General features: G+C 61.4%; 1 protein-coding gene across 1 annotated transcript; it reads right to left on the bottom strand.

Annotated features, from left to right (window-relative positions):
* Positions 1–864: 864 nt before the first annotated feature.
* On the bottom strand, positions 865–14,623 carry MIS18BP1 (MIS18 binding protein 1). The gene is made up of 14 exons (XM_044436279.1): positions 14,068–14,623; positions 13,295–13,417; positions 11,509–11,987; positions 9,847–9,929; positions 8,701–8,831; positions 7,467–7,557; positions 6,702–6,868; positions 4,985–5,151; positions 4,135–4,231; positions 2,594–3,425; positions 2,113–2,282; positions 1,458–1,606; positions 1,111–1,256; positions 865–982 (listed from the first exon to the last, which is right to left on the bottom strand). The coding sequence occupies exons 1-14, from the start codon at positions 14,621–14,623 to the stop codon at positions 865–867; spliced, it is 3,309 nt and encodes a 1,102-aa protein (XP_044292214.1).
* Positions 14,624–14,913: the final 290 nt, after the last annotated feature.

Below are 14,913 nucleotides of genomic sequence, written 5' to 3'. Positions count from 1 at the left end.
GGGGGGGGGGGGCAGCCAACAGGAGCCTTTCGCCAGCCTTGAGCAGGACCCTCCCTCCGTGGCGGAAGAGCAGGACGCGGCCGAGGCCAAGGGCACGGGCAACGCTCCCCAGAGCTTGGGAGGCCTGGCCTGCTGGAGCCTGCCGCCAGGCGCACGGCCTCGATTCACGGAAGCAAGCATGGCCTGCTCCCGGGGAAGCGAAGCGCTGTGGCTGGTACGTGACGCCGGTTGACAGGGGCCCGCCCAACAGATACTGTTCTTTTGGGACCCTGGGAGCGCGTGTGCCTCCCGCTCGGCTCTCTGCCAGCTCTGGCGTCGGGCAGCATGCGCCCATGGCGGCCAGTCCCCGGTCGGGCCACGAGGACACAAGCAAGATGGCGGGCTTGGCGGGCCTCGGCTGCGACAGAGTGCGGCTCTCGCGCCCATCAGGGCTTGTCCGGAGCGCTGAGCTGCTGAGGCTGGGCGGTCTGCCTTGGTGGCGGAGGCAGGAGGTTTGTCGGGAGACGGCCCCTCCGCCGCGCAGCGAGAATGTCAAGCACATCGTAGCTGGGAGAGCCAGGGGGGCTCACCAGAACCTCCAAGCGAGGAGAAGGCGGCGTGGCTGGGAGGCCTGCTTCGGTGCCTTGCGCCGGCCACTCGCCAGAACGGACACCCCGCCACGAGGGGCCCACGGGCAGAGTGCCTGGCTCGTCTTCCGCTTTTACGGATGCGGCTGAGACTTCAGTCCACACTCTCATCCAGGCCTCGGGAAGCGTGGCGGCCCGAGTGTGGCGGGACAACCGAATAGACCCGAGGGCGGCACCGCAAGCAGCTTCCGGGGCAACTCAGCGGAGGGGGGAGGACACCCCCACAAAAGCCCAAGGATCAAACGCAGGAACAGAGCGAGAGGAAAGTTACCGCTTTCTTCTTCACGTTCTTCCACGTGCGCTCCTGGCCTCCGATGCTCTTTTGCATGTGGAAGACGCGCCTGTCGCACTCATTCCTAGAAAACAGCGCATTTCACAAGCCCCGAGGCGGACGGCTTGTGTGCGGGCTCAGCCCCACGTCCATCGCGCGCCCGAGCGGCAGCGAGGCCTCCCCTCCGCCTGCTGGAAGCCACGGAGCACCCACCTGTCCAGGGATTCCAGCATGCCGGGGCTGACGTGCTCACACTCGGGGGTCTTGGCCAGCGGGAAGAGGGCCGGGAGGGGGGTGATGGGGTGGCTGCCCTTCAGGTGGAAGACATCTTCCTCCGGAACTTTGCAGAACTGCGGCAACTGCAGGGCGCATCCTCGTTAGCCCCAGAAGGACAAAGCACCCCGCACGCCCCCCCCCCGAGGCAGCTCCCCCCTTGCCCGTCACGCTGCACGGTGGGCGCAGGCTGGCGGGGCTGAGTGATGCCACAGAACGCCCGCACACGTGCCCGCCGAGGCGGTCCCCGCCTGGGGGCCTCCCGGCACGCGGCGAGCAGCATTTACTCTGGCGTTCCTGTTCTGGAGGGGGCTCGCAGCAAAGATGTCGTCGTGGTTGTCCTTGGGCATCTGCTCGAGGAAGTGCCGCATCTGCCGCCGCCGCTTCAGCGTTCCCACCTTGGCAGCGACCACCAGCGGCAGCTCTGCCCTCTCCTCTGCCAACAAGGGTGCCACACAAGCAGGAGCGTCAGCCGTGCAGACCAGCAGCGCCCAAGCAGAGGCCGCAACGCCTCGGGCGCTCCCGTCACCCCGATGCCTCGGGGCGGGGTGGGGGCAGCCTCCCCCCGCACAGAGCCGAGGCAGCGCCGTTCGGGCATGGGAGTTCGCAAGCCATTTTCAAAGGCCAGGTTCAGACGTGGGAGGAACCCCTCCCACCAGGAAAGCGTTCCGCACCCTGCCGCCACCCCCATGCTCTTCCCGTCCATCCCGCCCCGCCTCGGCCCTCCCCCGCACAGGCGCAAAATTAGTGGCGGTTGGCCAGTCGGGCTGTGCAGGCCTTCCTCCCCACTGGGAGGGCCAAGCGAGCGGGGAGGGAGCGGCGGCGGCGACTAGGCGCACGCAGAGTCGGACGCGCCGGACTGGCTTCCGAGGTGTTTATTTACTGATCATCGCGTTCCGTTTTCCCACCGCCCAACGGCTGAGGAGTCGGGCATTCGCAGACCTGTGCCTCGTTCCTCCTTCCCGCGCGTGGCGGTCTTCCTCGGGACCCGTTTCCTGAGCTCTTGGCCTGCCATGTGCTCCCGCTGGCACTCCTCAGCAGACCGTGTCCCCACCACCTGTGCCACGTTCAGCCAGAAGCCGTTCTGGTACTTGGGAAAAGAAGCCACAGCCCTGCAAGGCAACGGAGGACGCGGTGAAGGCTGGTGCGTCGCCACAGCTCGGCTCCTCCTCCAGCCGCGCTCCGAGGGCCCGGTCCGCCCGGAGAGCCGCTTGCAGTGCGGACTTCGGGGCAGGACGGAAGGGGTGCAGCCACCGATCTCCAGAGAGGCGCCGTTCCTAGCACTGCCCACAGGTTTCACCCAGCACGATGCAGGCCAGAGACGCCTCCTCATCTACACAAGAAGGCCGAGCGGCAGCTCTGCGCAGCCTCCCTCTAGCGGCCCGGCGGGGAGGCGCCGCCGTGATCGGCCGCCATCACTTGCCTGCGCAGCTTCTGCAGCTCTCTCTCGGTCCAGCCCTCCCGCGCGTCTGGGGGGGAGCCGCCGGCCCTCCACGGCTCCCTGCGGCCAGGCGCCCTCGCCACGGTCGCCGCGCTGCCCGCCCTTTCAGCGGCCCCCCTTTCCTTCTGCTCCTTCAGCGGGGCTTCTCCAGCACTCGTTTCGCTCTCAGACTCCGATTCAAAGACAGACTTTCTGCCATTCTGCGACCTCCGGAGTCCTGCGGGGCTTTCCCCCCTCCTGCGTCCGGCAGAGGAGCCAGCCAAGCTGGAAGAGCTTTTATAAGGCGACTCCCCCAGCCTGCCATTCTGGCTGCAGCGAACAGCTGGACTCATTCTGCCGCCCTGAGGCGGGAGAGCAGGACCATCGGTCCCCCTCGGCGCAGAGGCCGGCCCTCTCGCGTCACTGCCGGGCGCCCCTTTCCTGCAAAAGGGCCGCGCCTTCCTCTTGATGTACGGCACGTCGTCGCTCGAGTCGCTCTCGCTGGCGCTGGCCGGCTCGCCATGCTTCAGGGATCTCAGCGGGTACTTGTGGGCACCGGGCGGCTGCTCCGCTGGGCGTGCTCCGTGCCAGGCCGCCTGGCCCCCCTGCTCCGGGGCTTGGCGCTTGCTCCGGGGCCAGCTCCCGTGCTCTGCAGCCTTCTTGCACAGCTTCTTCTGGTTCAGGGGCGTCAAGGTCACCACAGCCCGTTTCTTGTAAATGTCGTCCAGGGGGAACTCGCTGCTACTTTCCTCAGGCTCCGAAATGCCGCAGAATCCATCCTGCTTGTTTTGAAGCTCCGATTCTCTGGCACTGTTGGGCCGTGTACTATTCCTTCCTAAGGAAAGGAGGGACAAAATACTTCTGAATTTTGGACAGACCTTAGATTTTAGGCCAATTCTAATATAATGAGACACACCGACAAGAAAACACCCGCATGGCAGCTATTTTTCTCTTCAAAAGGCAGGAAGAGGCAGAACGCAGAGAAGCCCCCGGGCCTGGAAGCGCTTCAGCGTCAGCCAAGCCCTCCCCTTTGGCAAGTCCTCACTCTAAAAGGGTTCCCTGGTGTCTGATTAGGTCTAAAATTCTCCCTGGTCTGCTTGCTTCTTTTTAACAGCCCCGTTTTACATGAGCCACCGCTTCTGTGGCCGATTGCTGCCTGGAAGGCTCTTTTGGAGAGTGAAAGGCAGCGTGGAGATAACTGTGTAAACGGGGCACTGGCAGCCTGTGGGAGGAGACCAGAGGGCAGCGCCGGCCCCCCGGGACTGTGGCTTCTGCTAGGCGGGGCACTGAACGCTGCCCCCCTGCAGCCTGGCCGAGAAAGCGCAATGGCCACTTGAAGGGCTGCGCGAGGTGCACGTGCGTAGCGCGCACACCCATCCTGTCCCCGGCCACCCCACAACACTGCGGCCAGTCGCCTGAGCTGAGCGGCCCTGTCCCCTCCCGGTGCTTGTTCCACGAGGAGTGCTGCTGGTCAGCCCAGCCCAGCCCAGCCTTTGACCTCCGCCAAGTCCGCAAGGCGAGCTCTGGTGGTGACCTTTGCTCACCTGCAGCTTGGCCTTCAGGGGCTTCCCCAGGGGTCCTCCCGTCACCCTTGCCATTCGCCTTCCCCTTTCTGTCCGGAGGCCACGCATTACGCACTGTCTTGGAAAGGGAGAGAGGCAAGTTACTTGAGGCAAGCCGCTGGATAAACGTATGGCTCAAAATTACATGATAAAACACAAAAATTTAAAAAATTAATACAAATTCCACCAAGGCCCATTACGTCTCCCTCAAAATTGAGCAACAGGAGTTAATTCCAACCAAACCAACAAACAAGACGAGGCACGCGCGTCGTTCTGCATATCCCGCAGAAGAGAGTCTGAGAAAGGCCTGGACCCTGCTCCCAGCGGCAACGGGCCAAGGGGGCGCCCAGGCCGGTCGTGAAGGAACAGTCTGTCCTTCAGAAGGCCCACTTCCCAGGCCACGTTCGGCTGGAAGGGCCAAGCACAGCGCTCTAAACGGGACACCAAAATACGCGGCAGCCCCCACAGGCCACAGAGCCCTTGCGATGGCTCCGGAAGCTGAGCCCCCGGGCTCTCGCTGCCATGGCGCACGCTTGCCGGCTTCCAAGGCAGCCCCGTCCCCACGAGGCAAGCCGGGAGGTGCTCCTGGCAAGGGCCGCAGGGCCACGCTGGCTGGCGGGCAGGCGTTCCGGGCCATGCCCGCTGCGCCTCCATCAGACGCACTGGACCCGACTCTGCAGAGGGCGCGTAGCCCTGGGTGCCGATCCGCGGATTGCCCAGCGCCCGCTTGGCTTCAGCTGCTTCACCCTCGTTCCATCCACCCCAAGCTGCCTCCGGACATCTGTCGGAGCTCGCGCCGCCTCCCCGTGCTCCGGGCGGGAAAAGGCCTTACAGGGGTCAAGTAGTTGGTGCCCCCTCTGGTCACGGTGACGTTCAACGCCTGGTCGACGAGGATCCGCTCGCCGCACCAGAACTGCAAGGGCGGCTTGACGCGCCGGCCGCTGCGGGTGCAGCTTGTATCCAGGTCACCCTCTGGAGGGGACGCCTTGGGCTGCGTGCCTGTTGAGACAAAGAGCAACGGCGGCTCGCTCAGCTCCCGGGCCCCGGCCTGCGAGCCACAGCGAGGACCCTCCACCGAACGCTCACGTGCCTTCCAGTTCCCTCCACTCCTCAAACTCGCATGGGCTTCAAAGGAAAGGGCCTCACTGCTACAGCGAGGATGGGGGCCTACTGAGAAAGAAGCAAGAAAGCAGCATTCCCATCCTCGGCTTATTTAAAATGGGGGGCATAAAAGGCCCGTCCCTGTTGCCTAGAATTACAGGATAGGGGAGTTGGACGGGGCCAGCCTCCCAGCGTGGAGATCCCCCAGAGCGCCCCCGATCCCTGTGACCACCCGAGACAGCTCAGGGGCCTCTGCAACCCAGGCCCTCCACTGCCTGCTCCCAGTCCCATCTTCAGGAACAGGCCGAGGAGCACGGGGGTTGCAGATCCCCATGGAAGCCCTCCCCTCGGTTCCTCCCACCGTCAGGAGGGAGCACCCCTCCTCTGCTCAGCTTGCTACTCTTCAAGCAGTCGCTGGTGCCGCGTTTGCTCAGGAGCCTCTGGGAGGGGCTCCGTCACACCCACACACAGTGCACACGCTGCCAGCTCCCCCCCCCCCCCGCTGCAGCCGGGGTGCAGAGGGCACGGGCATGTGGGCAGCGGCCTGGGAAGGGTCTCCGGCCGGCCTGTCCCTCAGCTCTGGGGGGGGAAACGGGGCAGCAGGCGTGGGGACGGTCCTGAGGGTGGAACGTCAGGGATGTGATAGGAACGGGGCAGCGGGTGGGAGGCAGAGAAGGGGGTGCTGGCATCTCGGGGCGAGCAGCCGGTGCTCTCCTCTCGTGGTCGTGGGGCAACTGGCACCAGAGGAGGCCCCAGCTCTCAGAGGAGAGCAAAGGCACTGCCGCCTGGAGGCGCCGCGCAAGCAGGCTGCGGCAACCAGACCGGTGGGCCAGGCAGCGCAACGGAAAAAGGCTGGCCGGAGTGGCTGCTGCAGCCGCGGCCGCTCGTGCCGCCAGACTCCACAGCAGCACGCGAACTGGGTGCAGGGGAGCGCGGCAGTCCCGCAGGCCCTTGCTTCTCCAGCGTCATGGAAATCGAGCACGCCACACTTCACCGCGGGAGCGGGGCCCCGGTGAAATGAAGAGGCCAGCCAGGCCTCCCCTTGCCACCGTGGCTTGGCCCCTGAGTCCACCTGCTCTATCAGAAGCAGCTGCCGCCTTCAGAAGCTCAGGAGAGCACCCACTTCGCTGCACGGGGGGCACAGAGCTAGGAGTCCGCTCTGAATGTTCCCTTGGCTCCAAGTTTTCCATCACTTGTAGCAGGTCGGGAGGCAGTAGCTGAAAGCCCCACAAGGCACCTCTTGACGCTGGGGAGCGGCGTCCCTCAGCCCCGCTTCTTAATTTTTAACATAACTACTAACAGTTGTGCGCAAAATGAAGAAAGCAAAAAATAGAAGGCGCTGAATAACAAATGCTGGTAAACAAGCAATGAATATTGGTTATTAAAGGACTCGAAGGCTACCACAACCCCTCAAGAGCTGGAGGGAGGGAGGGAGAGAATATACCTACCATGTTTATTGTTTCGCTGTGCCAGTACTTCGTATGTGGTGTTTTTCACGTCAGAGTTTCTCCCGGCCTTTTTGGGCAGATTTTCCAGTCCTCGAAAGCCCCCTGTGTCCACAGAGTCCTCCTGTTCGTTGCTATCCTCACTCAAAAGCAAGACTTTCCGCTGTTTCCTAGTATTCAGAGGGTTCAGTTTCAGTATTTTAAATCTTTGTTTTGAGTCTCCATTTTAATGTGTTTTATCGCTGCTTCACACTGTAGTTTTTAGCCTTAGGAGGTCTATTGTTTTATGGTTTTAATTGCTGCGGCCTGCACGGGTCGCTCTGGCCTCCGTAATAAGCAGGTGTTGACAAGGAGTGGAGGTTGCTTCACTCTGTGAAACGGGGCTCTCGTTGCACCCCAAACCTCAAGCACAGGCCCCTGCAGGAGATGGATGTGCCAGTGGCGCTCAGCAGGAGCTGCTTCCTTGACTGCCCCCGTCAGGCCCCTCTGGAGCAGATCTGCCACAGCCGGGAGGCCTGCGTGCCTGCCAAGCGCCCCAGTGGAGCTGCCGTTCCTCCCATGGGGCAGCTTGCAAAGACGTGCAGGCAGCGGAAGGAGGATGACCCTGGGCATCGGCGGGGCAGCGAAGGAGGGGTGGAGTCAGCTCCTGAGGCAGCCTGAGGTCACAGGGAAACCAGACTTCCCTCCCCAACACTCTTCTGTACGGTTTTTATCATTGTCTCTTTTGCAGTGATTTTAAAGAAAGCATAGAGGTTTTCAGTATATTACCGCTTCAACAAACAAAGCAGCTCTTCAACATACACCTTCCATTTTCTTGGAATTCCAGATGCAAATCTCCTTATGAATTTAGCTGGCATTCCTGTTTGAAATAAAGTTACAGCATGTGGGCCATTGCTGTGTTTTAGACAGTGCTTCCTTTTTTCAAATGTTTGGAAAAGGAGAGAAAATGAACACTTTACCAAGGAGCCCCATTAAAACCCCTGCCCATCCAGATCGCAGCTGTAACCTTTGCGCCCAAGAGCCCGTTCAGGCCGGGTCCAAGGCACACGACTGGAATTTAATTTGGAAAACAGAGCACCAGACTTCCAGGAGGAGGGAGCAGGTATGTGTGGGAAAGGCATGAGCGTCACCTCCGAGGCGCAAAGCCACCCAGGCCAGGAGCTAGAAGAGCCGCCAACCTTTTCCAGGGGAAACTGCCCTCTGCATGCACCCTCCACCCTGGAACTATCCAAGTGGAACTATGCACGGCCAGAGTTGGGAGGGGCCAGGAAGGCCACCGGGTCAAGGTGGCCATTTTATATTGCAAGCCGTGCCATTATGGTGGCACATAGCTTCATACACACACACACACACACACACACACACACACACACACACACACACACACCCCTGCTGCTGCAGGACACCAAGCCACACCACCCGCTCAGAGGGCTGCCCCCTTTCCTGCGGAACGTCTCTAGGGTGGGCGTTCTGCGGCCGTGTTGCCGACTGCAAGGAAGCCGCTCCTCATTGGTTCCTGGGTGCACGGAGCTGGGGGGTGGCGAAGGAGTGCGCGACTGCGTAGCCCCAGGCCCGTTCTGCATGGTCGTGAAAATGCAGTGCGGCACACCCGCGACGCGCCCATGCTTCTACGCAAGGCAAGGCCTCCGCAGGCCCCCACCAGGCGCGGCCCCTTCGAGCCTCCGGTGGGGCGGCCGAGGCCACGCGTGCGCCTGCGCCCCGCCAGGACCGGGACCGGCCGTGGTCAGAGGGACGGCGCACAGGCAGGTGCACGGCACGCCCGGCACCGGCTCGTGCTGCCCCGTCTCTGGCTGCGCAGGGGCCACAGCGCCCAACGTGCCGGAAGCCAAGCGGCCACCTGAGCCCGTGGCAGCGCACGCGGGGCCAGCAGCCAGCGAAGAGCTCGCGGCGCCCTGGAGAGCAGCGGGGAGCCGCAGGCAGCCCAGGGCGCTCCGGGCCGCCAGCCCGTTCCTCCTCGCGGACGCCCCTCACGCCCTCTTACCCTCCTCCTTCATGGTGCCTGTATCCATGCGCCCTTCCAGCACGTAGACGTTGCCAGTTACGGTCCTGACGCGGTCGAAGGCCATCCGTTCCACCACCGCGTTGCTGTGCCAGTATGCCCCATCCAGGTCTCTAAGATGGGAGCGGAAAGGCGTGTCCCACAATCAGCCAGCGAAGAGCTGAAGGAACGACCAACGGCACCTGAGCATGGCGCCCCCGTGCGGGCAGAGGGGCTGCACCCAGCCGGCAGCGCTCACCCGCCGGCTGACCAGGCGCCCGGCAGCACCCACTCCTGCACAGCCGGCCCAAGAGGGGCAGGGAGGGCCGGGGGGAGGGGAGCGAGTGGGCAGCTGCCTGCACCCCACTGGTTCCAGGCGCAGAGGCAGCCTTCCACACGAAGCCGAAGCCTCGGAGGATCGTTCCAGTTATTGAGAAAGGGCTTGTGCGGGTCACTGTTTTTATCTAGAACAGCGCAGAACAGTCCAGGGAGAATTACTGGGAAGTCGCGTTTTGAAAGCCAAAGCTGCTAAATGTCCTTTTGCCAATGCTACACCTTAAAGAAAAGGCATCCAGCTTGTTGCCGGAGTTAACTAACGCGAGAGACAATGCAGAGCAGAGTGTTGGGCCAGGATCCAGGAGACGCGGGTTCTAGTCCTGACCAGGCCAGAAAGCTCCCTGGGTGACTTTGGGGCAGCCGTGCGTTCTCCGTCTAGCCTACCTCACAGGGCTGCCTTGGGTCCCGTGGAAGAAGAGCAGCGGCACACAAATGGAACAGATAAAACAAGCCGCAGTAATTGTTATTTCTCACCGGACTCCACCGTTCCAAACTCACAGAACGGAAGCAGAAAGGACCGAAAGCAAAGGGTACCAAAAGCAAGTCTGGCCATTCTTCTCGAAATGGCGGAAGCGAAGGCGATCCTTCGGTGGAGGGGGACGCGCTGCAAGGCCCCTTCCTTCGCCTCGCCTCGCCGGGGGGGGGGGGGCAAGAGCGCAACCTGGGCTCGGCCTCCCACCGCAGCCCCCTCAGAGCAGGAGGAGCGGCCCGCCTCTCTTCCCCGTACCCTGAGCACTCAGCGCCGCCCAGTGAAGCAGGACAGACGAGGCAAAGGGACACCGCGCTTAGCAAAAGGCAAAGAAAGTTGCTTGCCTCCGTTTTCCTTCCAGGCACACGGCAGAGCAGCTGTTGATCACTTTGAGCCGCCATCCGCTGAGACAGATGATTTGCTGCCCCTTTGCAAATCAAATTAAGAAGCTTGTTCAAGGCTAGTTGTTATTTCTGCCCTCATCGGACAGCCTGTTTCAACAACCCTGGTGCTCACTTGCACAACTGCCCCCCCCCCCCAAAACAGGGGGGTCGGGCAACCCGTTGGCCCCCCCCTGAAAAAAGCAAGCTGGCGCCTCTCTAAGGTGGCCCAAACCCTGACGTTGCGGCCGAAGGGATGTGTCCCCCTGGGGCTGGAACATGAGGCATTGCATTGCACCGCCCCAGCCCAGCCCCGCTGCGAGGCTGCAATGGAAAGGAGGGCCACCTGATCAGCCCTGGTCCTCGCAGAGGGAGAAAAGGCTGCACGGAAACAGCAGCGCCGTAACTGAATGGCACACACGGAGCGGCATGCGTGTGCGCCATGCGCCCGCCAGCCATTCAGCGTGCACACGCACAACACGCACGCACACTTCTGAAAGCCCTGGGGAGCTGGGGGCCTGCCGCCTGGGGGCCACGGGAGCACTGCTTCCCTTGAGGGCAGCAGTGCCGCAGCCAGCGGGGAATCCACCCTCGCAGAGGAGCACACGCAAGGACGGAGCTGCTGCCTGGGGAAGCGCAGGCGCCGCCCCATTCACAGGCAAGGCCAGGCGGGATCCCCGGACCGGCTGGGCTCCCCTGCCGGGGCCTACGTGAGCCCGGAGTGCCCCGCGGGAAGGCGATGCCCGGGCTGGGGGTCCTGCACCGCCCGCCCCGCTCTCAAGGTCGGTCATTTCAGGCCTGAGCAGACTCCGGCCCAGTGGGCTGGATTTGGCTTTGGGTAGCTTTTGTTTCAGCATCTAAAATGTGTCAACTTCCTTGGGTACCTTGGCAAAAAGGTGGATTAGAAGTGTATGAGTAGCCAGAAAAACCTCTATGAAAGAGTGAATTATTCCAACAATGTTTAAAAAACACCTTTTAACGTAATATAAATGGCACTTTTTACGTATCTATTCCTTCAGCTCAGAGCCTACGCACGATGGCCACATATGTAAAATAGGGCACAGCAGAGCGGTCCGAGGCCAAGCTGCCTCCCAGCAGTGTCACAAAAGACAATGGCCTTGCCACCCCCGTCCTCAGAGGGGGTGCATTTATTAACGCCCCCCAAAAGGGTGCTCATCGCCTTGTGACATGTGACGGCCAACACATGAAGGCACCACTGGCCAGCCTTGAAGCTTCCTGTTAGGGCCCTCAGGGCAGAAGCACACAAGAACAGAACGCCTGAATCCTAAAACTATCCTTAGATGATTCCTGAAGGACTGCGAGAACAAGCACGGCCTCGTAACATCACCCTGACACGACGACGGGGGAGGAACAGGCGGGTTAGCTACTCACTGGGGAGAGCAAACCAGCAGCGGAGAGCAAAGGCCAGGCGGACGTGCCCGCTCTTCTTCAGGGTCTCTGTGCATCACACATACGGGGTCTGCACCCGCTCGGGCCCCGTCGGGACGATGCGCCTTGCCCCGCTTTTCTGGCAGGAGCCCCCCACCCCCCAGTGGTGGCGCCTGTGCTTTTAACAAGCATGCAGAAATGGAGGTCACCGGACTTTCACAGAGGACCATTCCCTACCGTCTCATCTTCCTCGTGGTTTGTGTTGGTGGAAGCCGTCTCCAAGGCCACCTTGGAATCTGCCCGCACCAGCTGCTTCTTCCTTGGTATGTGGGCTTTGGGAGTAGCAAAAATAATATCGCACAAGTGCCGGGAAAGTTTCTGGGAGACACCCCTGGACAGTTGCTGTCTGCTTGGGCCAAGCTCCTGGTTGCACTGGGACAACACACCTCCTCGAGGAGGCCGTTCAACTCCCTTTCTTTCCAAGGGTTCTTCTGGTTTCACAGGATCATAGTTCACATCGGTAGCATTAAGCGCCATGTCAAAAGTCTCATTACAAGCTGGTTCTATAAGAAATTCACCATCCTGATCGATGGAAGTATTCAGGCCCTCTCCATTAAGGTCACTTCGTGGTCCCGCTGGGTTGGATGTGGTCAGAGTTTGCTTTGCTGCGGGGGAAGGAGGGACCTTTTCCTTGGGTGGGCAGGGTGCCTCATCAGCTGCAGAGAACACGAGAAACACAAGCGACGCCGAACTTTTCAGGGCTAGCTTATGCACACCCACATGGCCAAGCCGTGGTGCTTGCTTTAATCAACGCTTCTCTTATCGAAACAGACCTCGGGTGGCAGGGCACCAAAAGGCAAATGATAAAAATATCAGAAAAATAACAAAATTAAAACGTTTTAAATGGCCAAAACCAGGTACAAAGCAAACAATGCAATGAGTAATGTAAAAAGTACAACTTTGCAGCACCTGGTGATCCCCCTCAAGTCCCTGGGTGGCCGAGTAAATTCTTAAAAGCCTCTGGAAAGAGAAACATCTTAGCCTGGCACCAAAAAGATGGCAGATCTGTCACCAGCCAAGCCACAGGAGCAGTTATTCCAGAGGATGGCGGCCACCAGGAAAGGGTGGCAGGCGTCCCATCAGCCCCTGCAGCTGGGAGCGAATCCCAGCATGCACGGCTCCTGCCTGCCCCGCCGCCTTTCTCCGTTTGCTGCCTGATGCACGTTCTCAGCCAGCTGCCACTTTTCCCTGATGTTCCGCAGAGCCCCCCCCCCCCCCATAGCCGCACCCTCTGTGCCCAGGCCCAGGCCCAGGCCCAGACCCCCCCGGCCCGACACGCGCTGCTGCAGCAGATCGCTCATGTATCCCATCCCACTCAAAAGACCGCAGCTGATCAGAAGAGGGGGGCTGAGGAAGAACAGTGCAATGGCTTCAGACATCACAACAAACAGTGTGGGTAGACAGAAACCTTGGAGTCCTTCCTGCGAATCCCCACGGCTCGCAGTAACCGGCCGCACCATGCTTCACCGTGTTTCCAGCACTCACACGTCACGCCAGGCCTTCCCCAGGATGGCCTGCCACCAAGTGTGAACCCAGCCACGGGCTCTCACACCCTTCCATGCAGGAGGGCTGCTGTGGGCGGGTGTTCCTTCAGGGCCTCCCAGCAACCGAGCTGTCCTGCTGCGGACACCGCCTGGGCAGTGCTGGCGGGCACTGTGCCCCACCCGCACCCCCATTCCGGGGAGCCTCGTTTGGTCGTGCCAACGGGGCTAAGGACCCTGGTCAGCAGTTCTCAGTGCTACACGCAGCACGAAACAGAGAAACAAGTGCACGTCACCTGACATTTCTACACGACTCTGATGGAGAAGGGGGAAATGGAACATGGAACCAAGAACACTTTCCTCAGCGTGCGCAAGACACTCCCGTCCCACCCTGAGGGCAACACCTAGCAGGACAGACGCCCACGCGCCACCTATGCCTGCGCACATGCAGGCACACACAGATAAAATAAAGTGATTAACACCTCTTGGCAACAGCTTCGGCGGCAGCTTCTGTTTCATGCGTGTGAAGAACTTGTGAGGTGATTCGGAAAGCAGGGGACCCCTTACCCCACTGCACGTGTTTTTGCTCGTCACTGTACCAGGTGCTGAAACAGGAAAGGCAACAACTCTTTCAGCTTCAGGTCTCCAGAAAAAAGCGAATCCCACACGCCCCCCAATTTAACACGTGCACAGTAAATTAAATCACAGCAGGAGGAAAGTATAGTACTGAGGAAGTCCAGATAGGCTTCTGGAGGACCTGGCGGTTCTCTGGAACACCTCACATACCATTAGTTTGAAGCTGCATTTATAAATCAGTTGACCATGCCAGCTATTTCCCCACAACACTGTTGTGCCATTGCCTGTTTGTGCTCACTTCCAGCCCCGGAATGCCTCCGGGAATGACTACTTGCCGTCTCCAGAGGGGATATTGGGAGATCTATCATTCAAGCATGGGTTAAAGCAGCCCTTTGCACGCAGGACAAGAGCACACAGCGTACAGGACAAGATGGAGTGAAACGCAAAGCTCTACGGTAGAGAAAAGTAGGCAAAAGTAGCAAAGGAACCAGTAAAGATACCTGGCCGGTAGATCGAGAACAAAGCAACGTCTCACAGCAAGAGCCTGGAAACAGCGGTGGCTTGGCCAACGGCCACTACCCCAGCTAGGGGCAATAGCCAAGGGTAAAAGGCGAAGATGCACCTCACCCACTGCGGAACTTGCAACCGAGACGCTTTTGGAAGGAATGATGCCACAAACCTGCTTTCGCATGGGTCTCTCCAGAAGGGTCCTCGGCCAGCTGTTCCTTTGGGACATGTTCAGGTGCCCGGCTTCCCAAAAGATGCCGCTCAGGAGTGAGAAGGTAATCTAGGGTGCCATTTGCGGCTCCTAACTTATCTGCTAGGGGCTCCTTCAGCTGTTTGGCAAGAGCTGCCCTGGCCTTCATTCTCGAGAAGATTTTGGCTGGAGACTCGAGCGAGGATGGCCCGCAGGCTTTACGCTTGAGGAGAGCACTGTGCGCAGGTGGCTCCCCTGCCTGCTCCACACGGGAGGGCCGCAGCCCCGGCCCTTCCGCAGGCTGGATCTCGCTGAGGTCAATCCACTCCTGGGCATGGCGGCCCCCCGCTAGCAGGGTGGAATGGAGCAGGTTGCCGCCAGGCCTCCCCTTTCCCATCGGGGCGAGCGGTGCCGGGGGACCAGCAGCTGCTTCGGCACCCGAGCCGGAGGGGCAGCTCGCTCCCACTGGAAAGCGCGCCAGGTCCTTCACCGGCGTGCCGCCGGGGACGCGGTCGAGGCAGACGGCCTTCAGGGACATGTCTCTTCGGCCGGCCGGTCCTGCCCGGGCTCCCTGGAAGGCAGAGGGAACGAAAGGGACCGGGCTGAGCAGCGCCTCCACACCGCCGCGCCGCGCAGCAGGAGCGGGCGCGTCCCGGTTCACCGCCGGGCCTCCCGCCCGCGGCGCTGGCAGGGACGGGGATGCGCGGCCCGCGCCCACGGGCCAGAGTCGCCCGCGTGGACCGCGTGGGGGGCCGCGCCGGCTCTCCCGAGGGCGCTCCCCGCCGCCCCCATGGCCAGGGCGGCCCGGCCGGCCGCGCCTCACGCCCT

Source organism: Varanus komodoensis, unplaced genomic scaffold, assembly GCF_004798865.1.
Source record: "Varanus komodoensis strain SLA01 unplaced genomic scaffold, ASM479886v1 scaffold3, whole genome shotgun sequence".
NCBI lineage: Eukaryota > Metazoa > Chordata > Lepidosauria > Squamata > Varanidae > Varanus > Varanus komodoensis.
Note: the sequence above shows the minus strand (reverse complement) of the source record. Positions and strands in the feature narration are given on the sequence as shown.